We start from the raw sequence: 16,522 nt of genomic DNA on the forward strand, positions 1-16,522 counted from the left end.
TCCTAGAAAACATTGAACCGCTGTAGTTTACAACAATTAATTTCTAAAGTGGAAGTTGGGAGAGTTATATTTGAGTGTTTCAGTGACACGTAAGTGAGGGAGGCCCCGCTCTCTCGCTTTCCCAGATGTTTAGTTCATTTCATTCCGATCTCCTTAGCATTATTTTAGCCTTTTCTGTAGCCTGTCAACTATGTGTCTGTCTATCCCTGTTCTCTCCTCTCTGCACAGGCCATACAAACACTTCACACCGCGTGGCTGCTGCCACTCTAATCTGGTGGTCCCTGCGCGCACGACCCACGTGGAGTTCCAGGTCTCCGGCAGCCTCTGGAACTGCCGTTCTGCTGGCAACAAGGCAGAGTTCATCTCAGCCTATGCTACCCTCCAGTCCCTCGACTTCTTGGCGCTGACGGAAACATGGATTACCACAGAAAACAGTGCTACTCCTACTGCTCTTTCCTCGTCTGATCATGTGTTCTCGCATACCCCAAGAGCATCTGGTCAGTGCGGCGGTGGCACAGGAATCCTCATCTCTCCCAAGTGGACATTCTCTCTTTTTCCCCTGACCCATCTGTCTATCTCCTCATTTGAATTCCATGCTGTCACTAGCCCATTCAAGCTTAACATCCTTGTCATTTATCGCCCTCCAGGTTCCCTTGGAGAGTTCATCAATGAGCTTGACGCCTTGATAAGTTCCTTTCCTGAGGATGGCTCACCCCTCACAGTTCTGGGCGACTTTAACCTCCCTACATCTGCCTTTGACTCATTTCTCTCTGCCTCCTTCTTTCCACTCCTTTCCTCTTTTGACCTCACCCTCTCACCGTCCCCCCCTACTCACAAGGCAGGCAATACACTTGACCTCATCTTTACTAGATGCTGTTCTTCTACTAATCTCACTGCAACTCCCCTCCAAGTCTCCGACCACTACTTTGTATCCTTTTCTCTCTCGCTCTCCTCCAACACTACTCACTCTGCCCCTACTCAGATGGTAATGTGCTGTCGCAACCTTCACTCTCTCTCTCCCGCTACTCTCTCCTCTTCCATCCTATCATCTCTTCCCTCTGCTAAATCCTTCTCCCTCCGATCTCCTGATTCTGCCTCCTCAATCCTCCTCTCCTCCCTTTCTGCATCTTTTGACTCTCTATGTCCCCTATCCTCCCGGCCGGCTCGGTCCTCCCCTCCTGCTCCGTGGCTTGACGACTCATTGCGAGCTCACAGAAGAGGGCTCCGGGCAGCCGAGCGAAAATGGAGGAAAACTAAACTCCCTGCGGACCTGTCATCTTTTCACTCCCTCCTCTCTACATTCTCTTCCTCTGTTTCTGCTGCTAAAGCCACTTTCTACCACTCTAAATTTCAAGCCTCTGCCTCTAACCCTAGGAAGCTCTTTGCCACCTTCTCCTCCCTGCTGAATCCTCCTCCTCCTCCTCCATCCTCCCTCTCTGTGGATGACTTCGTCAACCATTTTGAAAAGAAGGTTGACGACATCCGATCCTCATTTATTAAGTCAAATGACACCGCTGGTCCTGCTCACACTGCCCTACCTTATGCTTTGACTTCTTTTTCCCCTCTCTCTCCAGATGAAATCTTGCGACTTGTGACGGCCGGCCGCCCAACAACCTGCCCGCTTGACCCTATCCCCTCCGATCTTCTCCAGGCCATTTCCGGAGACCTTCTCCCTTACCTCACCTCGTTAATCAACTCATCCTTGACCGCTGGCCATGTCCCTTCCGTCTTCAAGAGAGCGAGAGTTGCACCCCTCCTCAAAAAACCTACACTCGATCCCTCCGATGTCAACAACTACAGACCAGTATCCCTTCTTTCTTTTCTCTCCAAAACTCTTGAGCGTGCCGTCTCTAGCCAACTCTCCTGCTATCTCTCTCAGAATGACCTTCTTGATCCAAATCAGTCAGGTTTCAAGACTGGTCATTCAACTGAGACTGCTCTTCTGTGTTACGGAGCAATCAATCAATCAGATTCCAAACTCTCCACCATGGCCAAGACCAAAGAGCTCTCCAAGGATGTCAGGGACAAGATTGTAGACCTACACAAGGCTGGAATGGGCTACAAGACCATCGCCAAGCAGCTTGGTGAGAAGGTGACAACAGTTGGTGCGATTATTCGCCAATGGAAGAAACACGAAAGAACTGTCAATCTCCCTCGGCCTGGGGATCCATGCAAGATCTCACCTCGTGGAGTTGCAATGATCATGAGAACAGTGAGGAATCAGCCCAGAACTACACGGGAGGATCTTCTCAATGGTCTCAAGGCAGCTGGGACCATAGTCACCAAGAAAACAATTGGTAACACACTACGCCATGAAGGACTGAAATCCTGCAGCGCCCGCAAGGTCCCCCTGCTCAAGAAACCACATATACATGCCCGTCTGAAGTTTGCCAATGAACATCTGAATGATTCAGAGGAGAACTGGGTGAAAGTGATGTGGTCAGATGAGACCAAAATGGAGCTCTTTGGCATCAACTCAACTCGCCGTGTTTGGAGGAGGAGGAATGCTGCCTATGACCCCAAGAACACCATCCCCACCGTCAAACATGGAGGTGGAAACATTATGCTTTGGGGGTGTTTTTCTGCTAAGGGGACAGGACAACTTCACCGCATCAAAGGGACCATGGACGGGGCCATGTACCATCAAATCTTGGGTGAGAACCTCCTTCCCTAAGCCAGGGCATTGAAAATGGGTCGTGGATGGGTATTCCAGCATGACAATGACCCAAAACACACGGCCAAGGCAACAAAGGAGTGGCTCAAGAAGAAGCACATTAAGGTCCTGGAGTGGCCTAGCCAGTCTCCAGACCTTAATCCCATAGAAAATCTGTGGAGGGAGCTGAAGGTTCGAGTTGCCAACATCAGCCTCGAAACCTTAATGACTTGGAGAAGATCTGCAAAGAGGAGTGGGACAAAATCCCTCCTGAGATGTGTGCAAACCTGGTGGCCAACTACAAGAAACGTCTGACCTCTGTGATTGCCAACAAGGGTTTTGCCACCAAGTACTAAGTCATGTTTTGCAGAGGGGTCAAATACTTATTTCCCTCATTAAAATGCAAATCAATTTATAACATTTTTGACATGCGTTTTTCTGGATTTCTTTGTTGTTATTCTGTCTCTCACTGTTCAAATAAACCTACCATTACAATTATAGACTGATCATTTCTTTGTCAGTGGGCAAACGTACAAAATCAGCAGGGGATCAAATACTTTTTTTCCCTCACTGTATCCGCTGCCTTTGATACTGTGAACAATCAGATCCTCCTCTCCACCCTCTCCGAGTTGGGCATCTCCGGCGCTGCTCACTCTTGGATTGCGTCCTACCTGACAGGTCGCTCCTACCAGGTGGCGTTGCGAGAATCTGTCTCCGCACCACGTGTTCTCACCCCTGGTGTCCCCCAGGGCTTAGTTCTAGGCCCTCTCCTATTCTCTCTATACACCAAGTCACTTGGCTCTGTCATATCCTCACATGGTCTCTCCTATCATTACTACGCAGACGACACACAATTATTTTCTCCTTTCCCCCTTCTGATAACCAGGTGGCGAATCGCATCTCTGCATGTCTGGCAGACAAATCAGTGTGGATGTCGGATCACCACCTCAAGCTGAACCTCGGCAAGACGGAGCTGCTCTTCCTCCCGGGGAAGGACTGCCCACTCCATGATCTCGCCATCACGGTTGACAACTCCATTGTGTCCTCCTCCCAGAGTGCAAAGAACCTTGGCGTGACCCTGGACAACACCCTGTCGTTCTCCGATAACATCAAAGCGGTGACCCGATCCTGCAGGTTCATGCTCTACAACATTCGGAGAGTACGACCCTACCTTACACAGAAAGCGTCACAGGTCCTAATCCAGGCACTTGTCATCTCCCGTCTGGATTACTACAACTCGCTGTTGGCTGGGCTCCCTGCCTGTGCCATTAAACCCCTACAACTTATCCAGAATGCTGCAGCCCGTCTGGTGTTCAACCTTCCCAAGTTCTCTCATGTCACCCCGCACCTCCGCACACTCCACTGGCTTCCAGTTGAGGCTCGCATCTACTACAAGACCATGGTGCTTGCCTACGGAGCTGTGAGGGGAACGGCACCTCCTTACCTTCAGGCTCTGATCAGACCCTACACCCAAACGAGGGCACTACGTTCATCCACCTCTGGCCTGCTAGCCCCCCTACCTCTACAGAAGCACAGTTCCCGCTCAGCCCAGTCAAAGCTATTCGCTGCTCTGGAGACACTTGAAACCCTACCTCTTTAAGGAATACCTGGAATAGTATAAAAGTAATCCTTCTGCTTTCAAGGAATGAAATTACGTTTGAGGTTTTCAGCAAAATAGCCCCTACATGTCTCATCATTAGGCCATTTAAATGACCGAGGTCCATGAATAGAATAAAGAATACATTTATTATATTATTTTTTAGCATATGTATTGCAAATGCCTTTATTGTAGGCCACCAGATCCAGTCAGTGGAATTGTCTTTCTAAAGCAATACAAATATTAATCTGTAATAGTTTCTATAAGCATATCCATAGGATTCAGCACCGATTTTTCACATCAGGTTCTAATGCCAATTAAATTAGGCTACCCACGATTTAGGCCTATATAAAAACGTGTAATCGTAAAATAAACCGTAAACCGGTATAGTGTCATGCGCATCGTGTGTCCTTTCTCTTGGCTTTCTCTCTGTCTTTGTGTTATTTGCAAAGCACTATGGCAAATCGTCAATATCTTTCTTAGGCCAGCTGTCCTTCAAAGATTTGATGAAATAATTTATATCACTGCATATCTGATAAAAAAATCGGGATCCGAAAAGAAAAGGCTATCTGTCACGAGTTGGGGATGTCCTTTAAATGGAGCGGACAAATAAGACCAGTTGGCTTAGAAAAAATGGTCGGCCGAGAACAAATGATAAGGCTGTGCAGATGAGGTATATTAATAGGAAGGTTTGAGTGTCACAGTTTTTGCTCGTGAAGACGGGGGGCTTCGTGGCGAGTCGCCGGACAACTGACATTCTAGTTACGCGGTGATCATATACGATACATGCGGTAGCGTTATAAATCTTAAATCATGGACGTGTTGGGAGTCCTCAATTTGGGCGATGTTGCCCAAACTTTCTCAAAAATTGGAATGTTTCCAGTTTTTGATCTTGCTTATTACATCGTGTCCATACTCTACCTCAAATATGAACCAGGTAAGTGTTTTTTTTTATCCCTATAAATGCACGTTCAAAAAATAATATCAACAATGATTGTGAGGTTGAGAGTAGTTTATAATTATGTAGGCTATAGAATATAACACAGGTCAACATTGAAATAGATGGCTATATTGGCTAGGTTATACCCTATATGAGTTGTCAACCTCTGAAAAGTATAACACCTATAGATACATGCACCTATACAAGCAATACTTTGGCAACTTATAGGCCTACAATGGAAGCCACAATACACTTTTGGTAAATGAATGAAAATTGTATTTGTCCCATAAATAACATTGGCTTGGCTTATACCTTGAGGGAAGAATTAAGAAACCACAACAGGAGTGTAGTCCCGTGTAGCTCAGTTGGTAGGGCATGGCGTTTGCAACGCCAGGGTTGTGGGTTCGTTTCCTACGGGGGACCAGTATGAAAAAAAAAAATGTATGCACTCACTAACTGTAAGTCGCTCAGAGCGTCTGCTAAATGACTAAAATGTAAATATTAACCCAGTTTTCTTTAATACATCACATTTCCTAATATTTAACCCTTTAAACAGACAGGGTCTCTTGTATGAAATCTGATACCAAAGCTTTGGCCCTTATGCAATAAATAGAATGTCCTTAAATAGATGTCAGTGGGCTACACACTACATCAAGTCTCCACTGCTATAGAGTAAGCTTGTTCATAGACCTTTTTTAATGGTGCATGTTTGTAAGACCTCACTGACATTGTATTAGTCAGAAGTGAAACCTACAATACTCTATAATATTTTCAGCCGAGCCTCTTAGAAACAAAGAATATGGGCAAAAGCACTTATGTTGTCCATGTTTAATGAAATCCCAGCACTATTCCACCCTTCTGGATCTCCCTTGTTCACACACAGAACGGTAAACTGAATAAGGAATTGCACATAATAATTGTGAAATTACTTAGAAATATTTTATTATTTACTTTTTGACACCGTTTTATGTTTTATAAATAAATTATAGTGGCCTATAAAACCTTATGTTAAAATACTCTAATTCCCTACCTGGCCTCTTTAAATAAATGTTAGCCTAATTATGGGTTAGTAAAAACAGGTGGACATTTTTTCTCTCTCCAGTAATGGTTTTAAGAAGACTCATGAGTTCCTAGACCTAGACCTATGTAAACCAATCACTGAGTCACATGTTGGAAGTGATTCCCTGGTTCCCATGAATGAGTTTGGGGGCTGGGGGTGTTAAGGGTCAAAGTTAATGTCAGGCCTACCAGTTGCTTTGCGAGGCAGGAAAATAAATAGAGCAATGTGTATTTTTAGGCCACATTTCTAGGGATCAGTTTTCTGTCAAACAGCAGGCTAATCGCTCCTCCACCCAGAATCACACCTGTTCTTTTAGATCTTGACAGTTCTGGCGCCCAGTAGGGTGACTCACATATCCTGATTTACTCCACAATGTTGCAACGATCCATAGATGTTTCATTGTAGTATCTTTGGCCTTTTTAAATTACTTTGTGGTTTGTTTGGTTGTAGTGTAAGACTTGATTTCTCTTTCCTCATGACCAGTAACACTCAAGAGTAAAGTTAATTAATAAGTGAGTAATGGATGAGTTAAAGGATCAGAGACCTTCTCATGTGGTGTGTACTGCAACTTTACCCTTGAGTAACTCACTCAATGTTGGAAGTTGGTAGACATGTGATGTGGGGATGAGAGCTAAGGAAGAACCAACCAAAACAGAATTGTACACACACGTTAACACTTTATAATAACATTTAGCAGACGCCGTTATCCAGAGAGACTTAGTTAGTGCATTCATCACAGATAGCTAGGTGGGACAACCACATATCTCAATCCTAGTAAGTACTTTTTCCTCAATAAAGTAGCTATCAGCAAAGTCAGTGCTAGTATGTATGCACTCACTACTGTAATTCGCTCTGGAAAAGAGCGTCTGCTAAATGACCAAAACATTTTTTCAAAAATGTTTTTACGAAAGGCAAAACAAAATTGGCTGTGGGATTATTTAAGATACCCTTTGAAGAGGTAGGGTTTCAGATTTTTTCAGTAGATGGGCAGGGATTCTGCTGTCCTAGCTTCAGGGGGAAGCTGGTTCCACCATTGGGGTGCCAGGACAGAGAAGAGCTTGGACTGGGCTGAGCTGAGTGGTGGGCCAACATCCAAGCTGAGATATCTGCCAGGCACGCAGAGATGCGTGTCACCACCTGGGTGTCAGAAGAAAAGTAGTTGAATGTCATTCTCATAGCAATGATAGGAGAGACCATGTGAGGCTATGACTTGGTGTATAGAGGAGAGGACCTAGAACCGATCCCTGGGGGACACCAGTAGTGAGAGTACGTGGTGCAGACACAGATCCTCTCCACGTCACCTGGTAGGAGCGGCCTGCCAGGTAGGATGCAATCCAAGAGTGTGGAGAGCCTGAGACGCCCAGCCCTAAGAGGGCTGAGAGGAGGGTCTGATGGTTCACGGTGTCGAAAGCAGCGGATAGATCTAGAAGGATGAGAACAGAGGAGAAAGAGTCAGCTTTGGCAGTGGGGATAAGCCATAAAACAGTGATGAATAAGCATGAATAAACAATAAATAAACTATTAATAAATGTGTTCTTCATGCTTTACTAACATTTAGAAACATTTATAAGCATTATAAGCATTACAAATCATGAGTATTTATTACATTTCAAATAATTTATGAAGCGTTTATAAACATTTATAGGGATTAATAATGGATTATTTATGAGTTACTATAAAGTGTTACCGATGTCTGACTTTGTGTGAAGAAAATATCTAAATCCTTATTCTTCTACAGGGTCAGTGGAGGTGGCTCGCAAGAGCCCTGTGGCCTCTTGGCTTTGTGCCATGCTCTATTGCTTTGCGAGCTACATCTTAGCAGACGTTTTGCTCGGAGGTTGCCCCCTGGACTATTTTCAATACAACAGCCACGTTCTCCTAGCCTCCACTATTTGGTAAGATCTTTAAATGGTTAATGTTCTAATCTTCATCGTTGGTTTAGTTTTTGCTGAGAAACTGCAAAACCTTTGTCTGTATAGTGGCGCAGCGGTCTAAGGCATTGCATCTCAGTGCTTGAGGTGTCACTACAGACCCCCTGGTTCGATTCCAGGCTGTATCACAACCGGCCGTGATTGGGAGTCCCATAGGGCGGCGCACAATTGGCCCAGCGTCGTCCGGGTTTGGCCGGTGTAGGCCGTCATTGTAAATAAGAATTTGTTCTTAACTGACTTGCCTAGTAAAATAAAATATGCCTAGGATTGTTGAAATAGATTAAATTTGATAGGAATTATTTAGAAATTATTTTTGAAACGTTGTTGTCAAGTAACCAAACCACCACCACAACATTAAAGATGTCCTTTTTTGTTTCTCTCTTGTTCACTGAAATGTAACAACAGGTACCTCATCTTTTTCTGCCCATTTAACCTGTTCTACAAATGTGTGGCTTTCCTGCCTGTAAAGCTTGTGCTGGTAGCCTTAAAGGAGGTTGTCCGCGCTCGTAAAATTGCAGCTGGCGTGCACCATGCCCATCATGCCTACCATAACGGCTTCCTCATCATGGTAATCATCGGCTACGTCAAAGGTTGGTGTCTCCCTGTGTGTTCATTTTGTAGGGGGAGGAAGGAAAAATGAAGATTAGACCAGTGAAGCGAGATACAGACCTTTGTCCTAATTATTTGTACTTTCTATTTATATCCTCTCAGGGTCCGGAGTGGCTCTCATTTCCAATTTTGAGCAACTGCTTCGTGGTGTGTGGTGCCCCGACACCAATGAAATCCTCAACATGTCATTGTGAGTTGGTTTCCCTCACGGCTCTGTGGTTTATGTCAGCCGCCAACATTTGTCGCTGCCTCCTCTCATGAGAGATTTATTTGAGATATCTGGTTGTTAGTAACCTAAGCCGTTTCATGGGGGCTCAGGGGGTCCCAGCTCTAGTTTTTGAAGATTTTTTTTTCTATTACAGCAAATAATCTGATATTGATATTTACATCTATAACTCCTGAAGTTATCAGGTATTTACACAACTTGATTTGAAGGCTATCTATAATATATAAAATATTTGGAATTTGGGCTGGACTATCCCTCTTAAAGCTGCCAAATGGATAATAATGGATAGTTTTTTTAATCAAGAGACGGTGTGACTTTGTCTGATTTTCATAAAATGTTTCCCTCTCCAGCCCTACTAAAGCTAGTCTGTATGGAGCCATTCTGTTTACACTTCAGGAGGCACACTTGCTTCCCGTGTCCAAGAGCACCCTCATCTGTCTTTTCACTCTGTTCATGGCTACTACCAAGGTAGGTCCTGAAGTCCATACTAGTGAGTGAACAGGGATTGGGGCAAATATGCTTTAACTCAATAAGTTGTGTAAATGAATGAACAAAAATCCTTCTGGAAAATAATTGACATTTTCCAATTCATGGATTCAATGTACAGTTAACTGCCAAGACAAAAGAAACACCAACATAAAGTGTCTTAATAGGGCGTTGGGCTACCACAAGCCAGAACAGTTTCACTGCACCTTGGCATAAATGGGTTAGCTGACAACGTCACGAAAACGATGTGCGTGCTTCCATGGGGCAGAAGTCAGCGTGTTGTGTTGTTGTGATTCTGGATGACCAGATTGCTAGCAAGAATGACAAGAAACTGTCATGTGGGGAATCGTAAGTGGCTCGTTTCAGCTCCTTTCATCTTGTTTTTGATACCATGTCTTGTTTTGAGGTGTATTAACTGATTTATTTAATGTCAGTGCTAATATGGCAAAAAAAAAAATCGCTAGATGGCTAGCTAACCAACAACTCTAACAATGTATTTAAGAGACAACAAGTGTTCATTGTGCAAACTTATTTATGTTTTCAATAAACATTGAAGACGAAATTTAGCTTACATGTTGTCAGCAATCTAAGCCAACCCCGTCTGTTTTGCCCCATATTTGCACACGCGTCGGTTTTGTTGCTAAACAACCAACCCCTCTATAGATTCTATAAGTGTCTGGAACTCTATTGGAGTGATGCCACACCATTCTTCCATGAGAAAAATTCCATTTTTTAAAATTATTTTTTATGGTGGTGGAAAATGCTGTCTCAGGCACCGCTCCAGAATCTCTATGGTGACTGAAACGGCCATGGCATATGGTTTACATCGTGACCACTTGTGCCCTGTGGATGGGGGCATTGTCATCCTATGGGGGCATAGCCATGGTAGCCAAAATAATGGCTTAACCAGCATTTTTATACATGACCCTAAGCATCATGGGATGTTAATTGCTTAATTAACTCACGAACCACACCTGTGTGGAAGCACCTGCTTTCAATATACTTTGTATCCCTCATTTGCTCCCTTATATATGTCTCTATAAGCTTGGCACATCTAACCACTGGGATTTTTGCCCATTCTTCAAGGCAAAACTGCTCCAGCTCCTTCAAGTTGGATGGGTTCCGCTGGTGTACAGCAATCTTTAAGTCATACCACAGATTCTCAATTGGATTGAGGTCTGGGCTTTGACTAGGCCATTCCAATACATTTAAATGTTTCCCCTTAAACCACTTGAGTGTTGCTTTAGCAGTATGCTTAGGGTCATTGTCCTGCTGGAAGGTGAACCTCTGTCCCAGTCTCAAATCTCTGGAAGACTGAAACAGGTTTCCCTCAAGAATTTAATAATAATATTCCATGTATTTAGCAACATCCATCATTCCTTCAATTCTGACCAGTTTCCCAGTCCCTGCCGATGAAAAACATCCCCACAGCATGATGCTGCCACCACCATGCTTCACTGTGGGGATGGTGTTCTCGGGGTGATGAGAGGTGTTGGGTTTGCGCCAGACATAGCGTTTTCCTTGATGGCCAAAAAGCTCAATTTTAGTCTCATCTGACCAGAGTACCTTCTTCCATATGTTTGGGGAGTCTCCCACATGCCTTTTGGCGAACACCAAACGCGTTTGCTTATTTATTTCTTTAAGCAATGGCATTTTTCTGGCCACTCTTCCGTAAAGCCCAGCTCTGTGGAGTGTACGGCTTAAAGTGGTCCTATGGACAGATACTCCATTCTACGCTGTGGAGCTTTGCAGCTCCTTCAGGGTTATCTTTGGTCTCTTTGTTGCCTCTCTGATTAATGCCCTCCTTGCCTGGTCCGTGAGTTTTGGTGGGCGGCCCTCTCTTGGCAGGTTTGTTGTGGTGCCATATTCTTTCCATTTTTTAATAATGGATTTAATGGTGCTCCGTGGGATGTTCAAAGTTTCTGATATTTTTTTATAACCCAACCCTGATCTGTACTTCTCCACAACTTTGTCCCTGACCTGTTTGGAGAGCTCCTTGGTCTTCATGGTGCCGCTTGCTTGGTGGTGCCCCTTGCTTAGTGCAGACTCTGGGGCCTTTCAGAACAGGTGTATATATATACTGAGATCATGTGACAGATTATGTGACACTTAGATTGCACACAGGTGGACTTTATTTAACTAATTATGTGACTTCTGAAGGTAATTGGTTGCACCAGATCTTATTTAGGGGCTTCATAGCAAAGGGGGTGAATACATATGCACGCACCACTTTTCCTTTATATTTATTTTGTATAATTTTTAAAAACAAGTTATTTCTTTCATTTCACTATTTTGTGTATGTCCATTACATGAAATCCAAATAAAAATCAATTTAAATTACAGGTTGTAATGCAACAAAATAGGAGAAACGCCAAGGGGTATGAATACTTTTGCAAGGCACTGTACCTGTATATTTGTATTCTGAACAGATTTTTCACCTCACTGAACAAAAATATAAATGCAACATGCAACAATTTCAAAGATTTTACTGAGTTCAGTTCATTTAAGGAAATCAGTCAATTGAAATAAATAAATTACGCCCTAAACTATGGATTTCACATGACAGGGAATAGAGATATGTATCTGTTGGTCACAGATGGGGCACTCTGTTCACAACGTTGACATCAGCAAACTGCTCGACCCACACCACACCATACACGCTGTCTGTCATCTGCCCGGTACAGTTGAAACCGGGATCTGTGAAGAGCACACTTCTCGAGCTTACCAGTGGTCATCGAAAGTGAGCATTAGCCCACTGAAGTTGGTTACGACGCCGACCTGCAGTCAGGTCAAGACCCTGGCGAGGACGACGAGCACACAGATGAGCTTGGTTTTTGACAGTTTGTGCAGAAATTCTTCGGTTGTGCAAACCAACAGTTTCATCAGCTGTCCAGGTGGCTGGTCTCAGACCATCCCGCAGGTGAAGAAGCCGGATGTGGAGGTCCTGGGCTGTCGTGGTTACACATGGTCTGCAGTTGTGAGGCCGATTGGACGTACTGCTAAATTCTCTAAAACGACGTTGGAGGCGGCTTATGGTAGAGAAATTAACATTAAATTATCTGGCAACGGTGGTGGACATTCCTGCAGTCAGCATGCCAATTGCACACTCCCTCAAAACATGAGATATCTGTGGAATTGTGTTGTGTGCCAAAACTGCACATTTTAGAGTGGCCTTTTATTGTCCCTAGCACAAGGTACACCTGTGTAATGATCATGCTGTTTAATCAGCTTCTTGATATGCTACACCTGTCAGGTGGATGGATTATCTTGGCAAAGGAGAAATGCTCACTAACAGGGATGTAAACAAATTTGTGCACAACATTTGAAAGAAATAAGCTTTTTGTGCATATGGAAAATTTCTGGGATCTTTTATTTCAGCTCAGGAAACATGAGACCAACACTTTACATGTTGCGTTTATATTTTTGTTCAGTATACTTACCTCTGACATCCTATTATCTGCTATTAGTATTAGCAATTAAACACAATTGATAGTGATCCTACTATATGGCAATTTGGTTGTCTCAACTAGAAATTACGCAAACTAAGCAAATATTTCCACACTGATGATTAGTATTTTTTTTAGGTGATCTTGACCGCCCGCCACTCTCACGGCTCTCCCTTCGTCCTCATCGAGTCTTGGGTGTGCCGCTTGCTCTTTGGCTCCCCTCTTGGAGATGGTGAGGAGGAGCACCACACCGCCCCTGCCCCAGCCCCCGTCGCCCCCGTCTCACCAGTCAAAACCAAGGAGGAGCTCGGCGAAGGCACCCGCAAGAGGAAGTCCAAGAAAGCCGAGTAGAACGCAAACTATTACACCAGTGAAGGGGGGAAAGGTCCCCCCGACAACTAACTGCATCTGATCTCCTCTCATAGTCCAGCCTTTTATTTAGACATGATGGAGTCTCCCATTCCTTGCTGGGGAAAGTGGCAGTTTGATGTTTACCAAATGAGCAAATGAGCAAGTCTATTGAAGCAAATTGTGCTTTCTATGACATATTACACAGTATGGAGATTCTGTAAATAGCTCACCGAAGTCAAGTCAAACACTTAAATCATCCTCCCAGCCCGTACATACAGAATAAACATATTTATTTATGTATTTATTTTTCATCCGTGAATATCTCTGTTACTGTGTGCAACAGCATGAGGATAACAGTGAACTGCAAGTTACTTGATTGTTTTAGGATGGGCTTTGTTACAATGCTTCTTGCTGTAAGCTATCAATGGTTTTGGTTTAAACCCTGTCAGACCTATTTCAGTAATGTAAAGAAATTGGATCAAAAGAACAATCTGACCCTAGATCAGACAACAGAATCAATCAGACAATACAACAGAACATGAAGTAAGTAATATAATGTGAAGAATACATGGCTGCTTTCTACAAAGAAAACAAGTGAAATGCATGTCCTTTATTAATAAAGGCAAGTCAGAATTCTTACGTGGTGACACTTTTTGATTAATTTGTTTAGTATATGACATTGTTATATGTTGTTAAAGGTTACCATAAAAATAATGTATGAGGTAGAAGAAAGCTGTGCATTCATATAGAAATATATATATTTTTAAATGTGCAACATCAAATTACAATCAATTTTGTTTGCAAAAGAGAGGATCTGACAGAGCTTAATAGTAAGGAATTATTTTATAAAATGTTGTTTTTATATTGAGACGTTAAAGATATCAATGAGGGCTAATTGCCACTGTACCCATATACAACACATTAAATAAAACAAGTGACCACGCAAAAAACAACAGAAATGCAGGTATTTAAGGAGAATGTCTCAATATACTTTTCCATGAAGAAATTGAATTTATTGAAAAGTGAGCAGTGTCATTACAAAAGTATCTTCAAGGGTTGTCATACTGAACTCAAAATGGTGTTGTAAGCTGAAGCTACGTCTGTGTTTTTTATTTATTTATTTATTATTTTTTTGGGGGGGGGGGAATGGATCAGCTTAATATTGCAGATAGATTGTATCTTCTATCAATGTAATTGTCTGCATCACTTCCAATCCCCCATGTTTTTTTTATTATATATATATTTTTATATATATACTCCCCTTTATTACTTTTCAACCCCACCATCCTTTCCCTACTTGGAGTAAATTAGTGAACAACAATGCCCAGGCCTCTACTTCCGGTCTATACTTACTATCTACACCTTATGGACAGAGTTAATTTTACAATAATTCTATTATATATATATATATATATATTTTTTTTTTATTGTAATTTTTTTTGCTCCTGAACATCTTCTACTCTCAACCTCTCCGATCATTTTCATGATGTCCATCCGGTTTGCTTCTATATGCCATATCTTTCTAACTGTGCTCTTTCCCAAAAGCTCCCAACATACAACCTATATACTTATTATGGACACAGTATGCTTACATTATTAGCTATCTTTGTTATTATTTGTTGTTATTTGTTATTAGTTATTTGTTATTACGTCTGTGTTTGTTTGCACTAGTCTCACTTCCTGTCCTTTGTAGTACCACTAATGAACCATCACTGATTAACTTTACAGAAGGTCACAACCTGGTCACAACCCCTGACCCCTGACCCTTACATACCTCACAGCAGTAGAAGAGATCACTGACCAAGAACAAGCATTCCCTTTATTTTCCCTCTTCATAGAAACGCTAGCTTATTTTGTATGCACCTCAGTCACATCTCATATACAGAAAACAATGCTATTTTTCAAGTGAAACCAAAAGTCAGCACAGAGAGCTATTGAGGACACAGAAAGATTCAGTGTATTCTCAGATTCGTCAGCCTGGCTCAAAGTTTAAATGCACAACTAGAGAAAAGTATTAACGTTTTTCCAGAGTTGGACTTGGACCATCAAAGGTGACTTGTAAGGGAACAAGTCATGCATCACCTTGTTTTTCCTGCCAACCTTCGAGTCCATGTCCAAAACACCCAAAGAAACATCAACATCTTTAGAAAGAGATGCCTTGAAGTCAACCCCATGCCTTCCCTTTTTATCTACCCTCTGACATAACAGTTTGTAGAGAGAGTCAAAGAGACAGTCAAATGTAGTGTAATTTTGTTTCCCTTCTGAGATCACCATCGAAGCATTCAAGCTAGTAGCGAAGACAGAAGTCAGGGCTTCTTGATTAGTTTTTCCAGTGAGGGACCAGGAGGAGGCTTCCCTCTCACCGAGGGTTAAGGAGGGAGCTAGGATAAATGTACTGGAAGTCATGAAAGCCAGTCAGAGTGCATGCACCACAAAGCCTCAGGGGTGCCTGCACTGGAATGCAACCAACATCTGTTGGTTCCATCACTGGCAAACAAAACATACAACACAAATCCATGCTTCCCATGCAATCAGTGGTAAATCAGGGTTCAAGCAAATACTGGAGTTGATCTGTGTCCCCCCTTTCTTTTAACAAAAGTTGTGATGTCCATGAGGTGTACCCAATAGACAACCTGATCAGAAAAAATACTCAACATTCAAATTCATAATAACTTAATAGATGATTGAAGACTTGAGGCATGGTCAGTTTCAGTTCATGCTGCTTATTGGTTTCTCTCTTAATGCTTTATTTATTTGATAAGCTGATAATTTAGTTGCTAAACTGATTAGGCCTACTAGCATGATGACATCATTATGATGGTCAGGTTGTATACTGGTCATGGTTAGGTTGTATACTGGTTGTAGTAACAAAGACCAGTTGGTTGTAACAGAGACCAGTTGGTTGTAACAGAGACCAGTTGGTTGTAACAGAGACCAGTTGGTTGTAACAGAGACCAGTTAGTTTTAACAGAGACCAGTTGGTTGTAACAGAGACCAGTTGGTTGTAACAGAGACCAGTTGGTTGTAACAGAGATCAGTTAGTTTTAACAGAGACCAGTTGGTTGTAACAGAGACCAGTTGGTTGTAACAGAGATCAGTTGGTTGTAACCGAGACCCGTTGGTTGTAACAGAGTAACAGAGACCAGTTGGTTGTAACAGAGACAAATTGGTTTTAAATGTCCTCACCCCAATCCGTCATTTTAAGATAGAGATATCGTTTTTT

General features: G+C 42.8%; 1 protein-coding gene across 1 annotated transcript; it reads left to right on the forward strand.

Annotated features, from left to right (window-relative positions):
• Positions 1-5,063: 5,063 nt before the first annotated feature.
• LOC311137776 (trimeric intracellular cation channel type A-like) lies at positions 5,064-13,299 on the forward strand (the record flags this gene model as incomplete). Its single annotated transcript, XM_084172361.1, has 6 exons — positions 5,064-5,187; positions 7,989-8,145; positions 8,587-8,771; positions 8,893-8,980; positions 9,367-9,484; positions 13,087-13,299. 6 exons carry the CDS (start codon positions 5,064-5,066, stop codon positions 13,297-13,299), a joined length of 885 nt encoding a protein of 294 aa, XP_084028487.1.
• Positions 13,300-16,522: the final 3,223 nt, after the last annotated feature.

This window comes from Coregonus lavaretus (genome assembly GCF_964263955.1).
Source record: "Coregonus lavaretus genome assembly, chromosome: 11".
Classification (NCBI taxonomy): Eukaryota; Metazoa; Chordata; class Actinopteri; order Salmoniformes; family Salmonidae; genus Coregonus; species Coregonus lavaretus.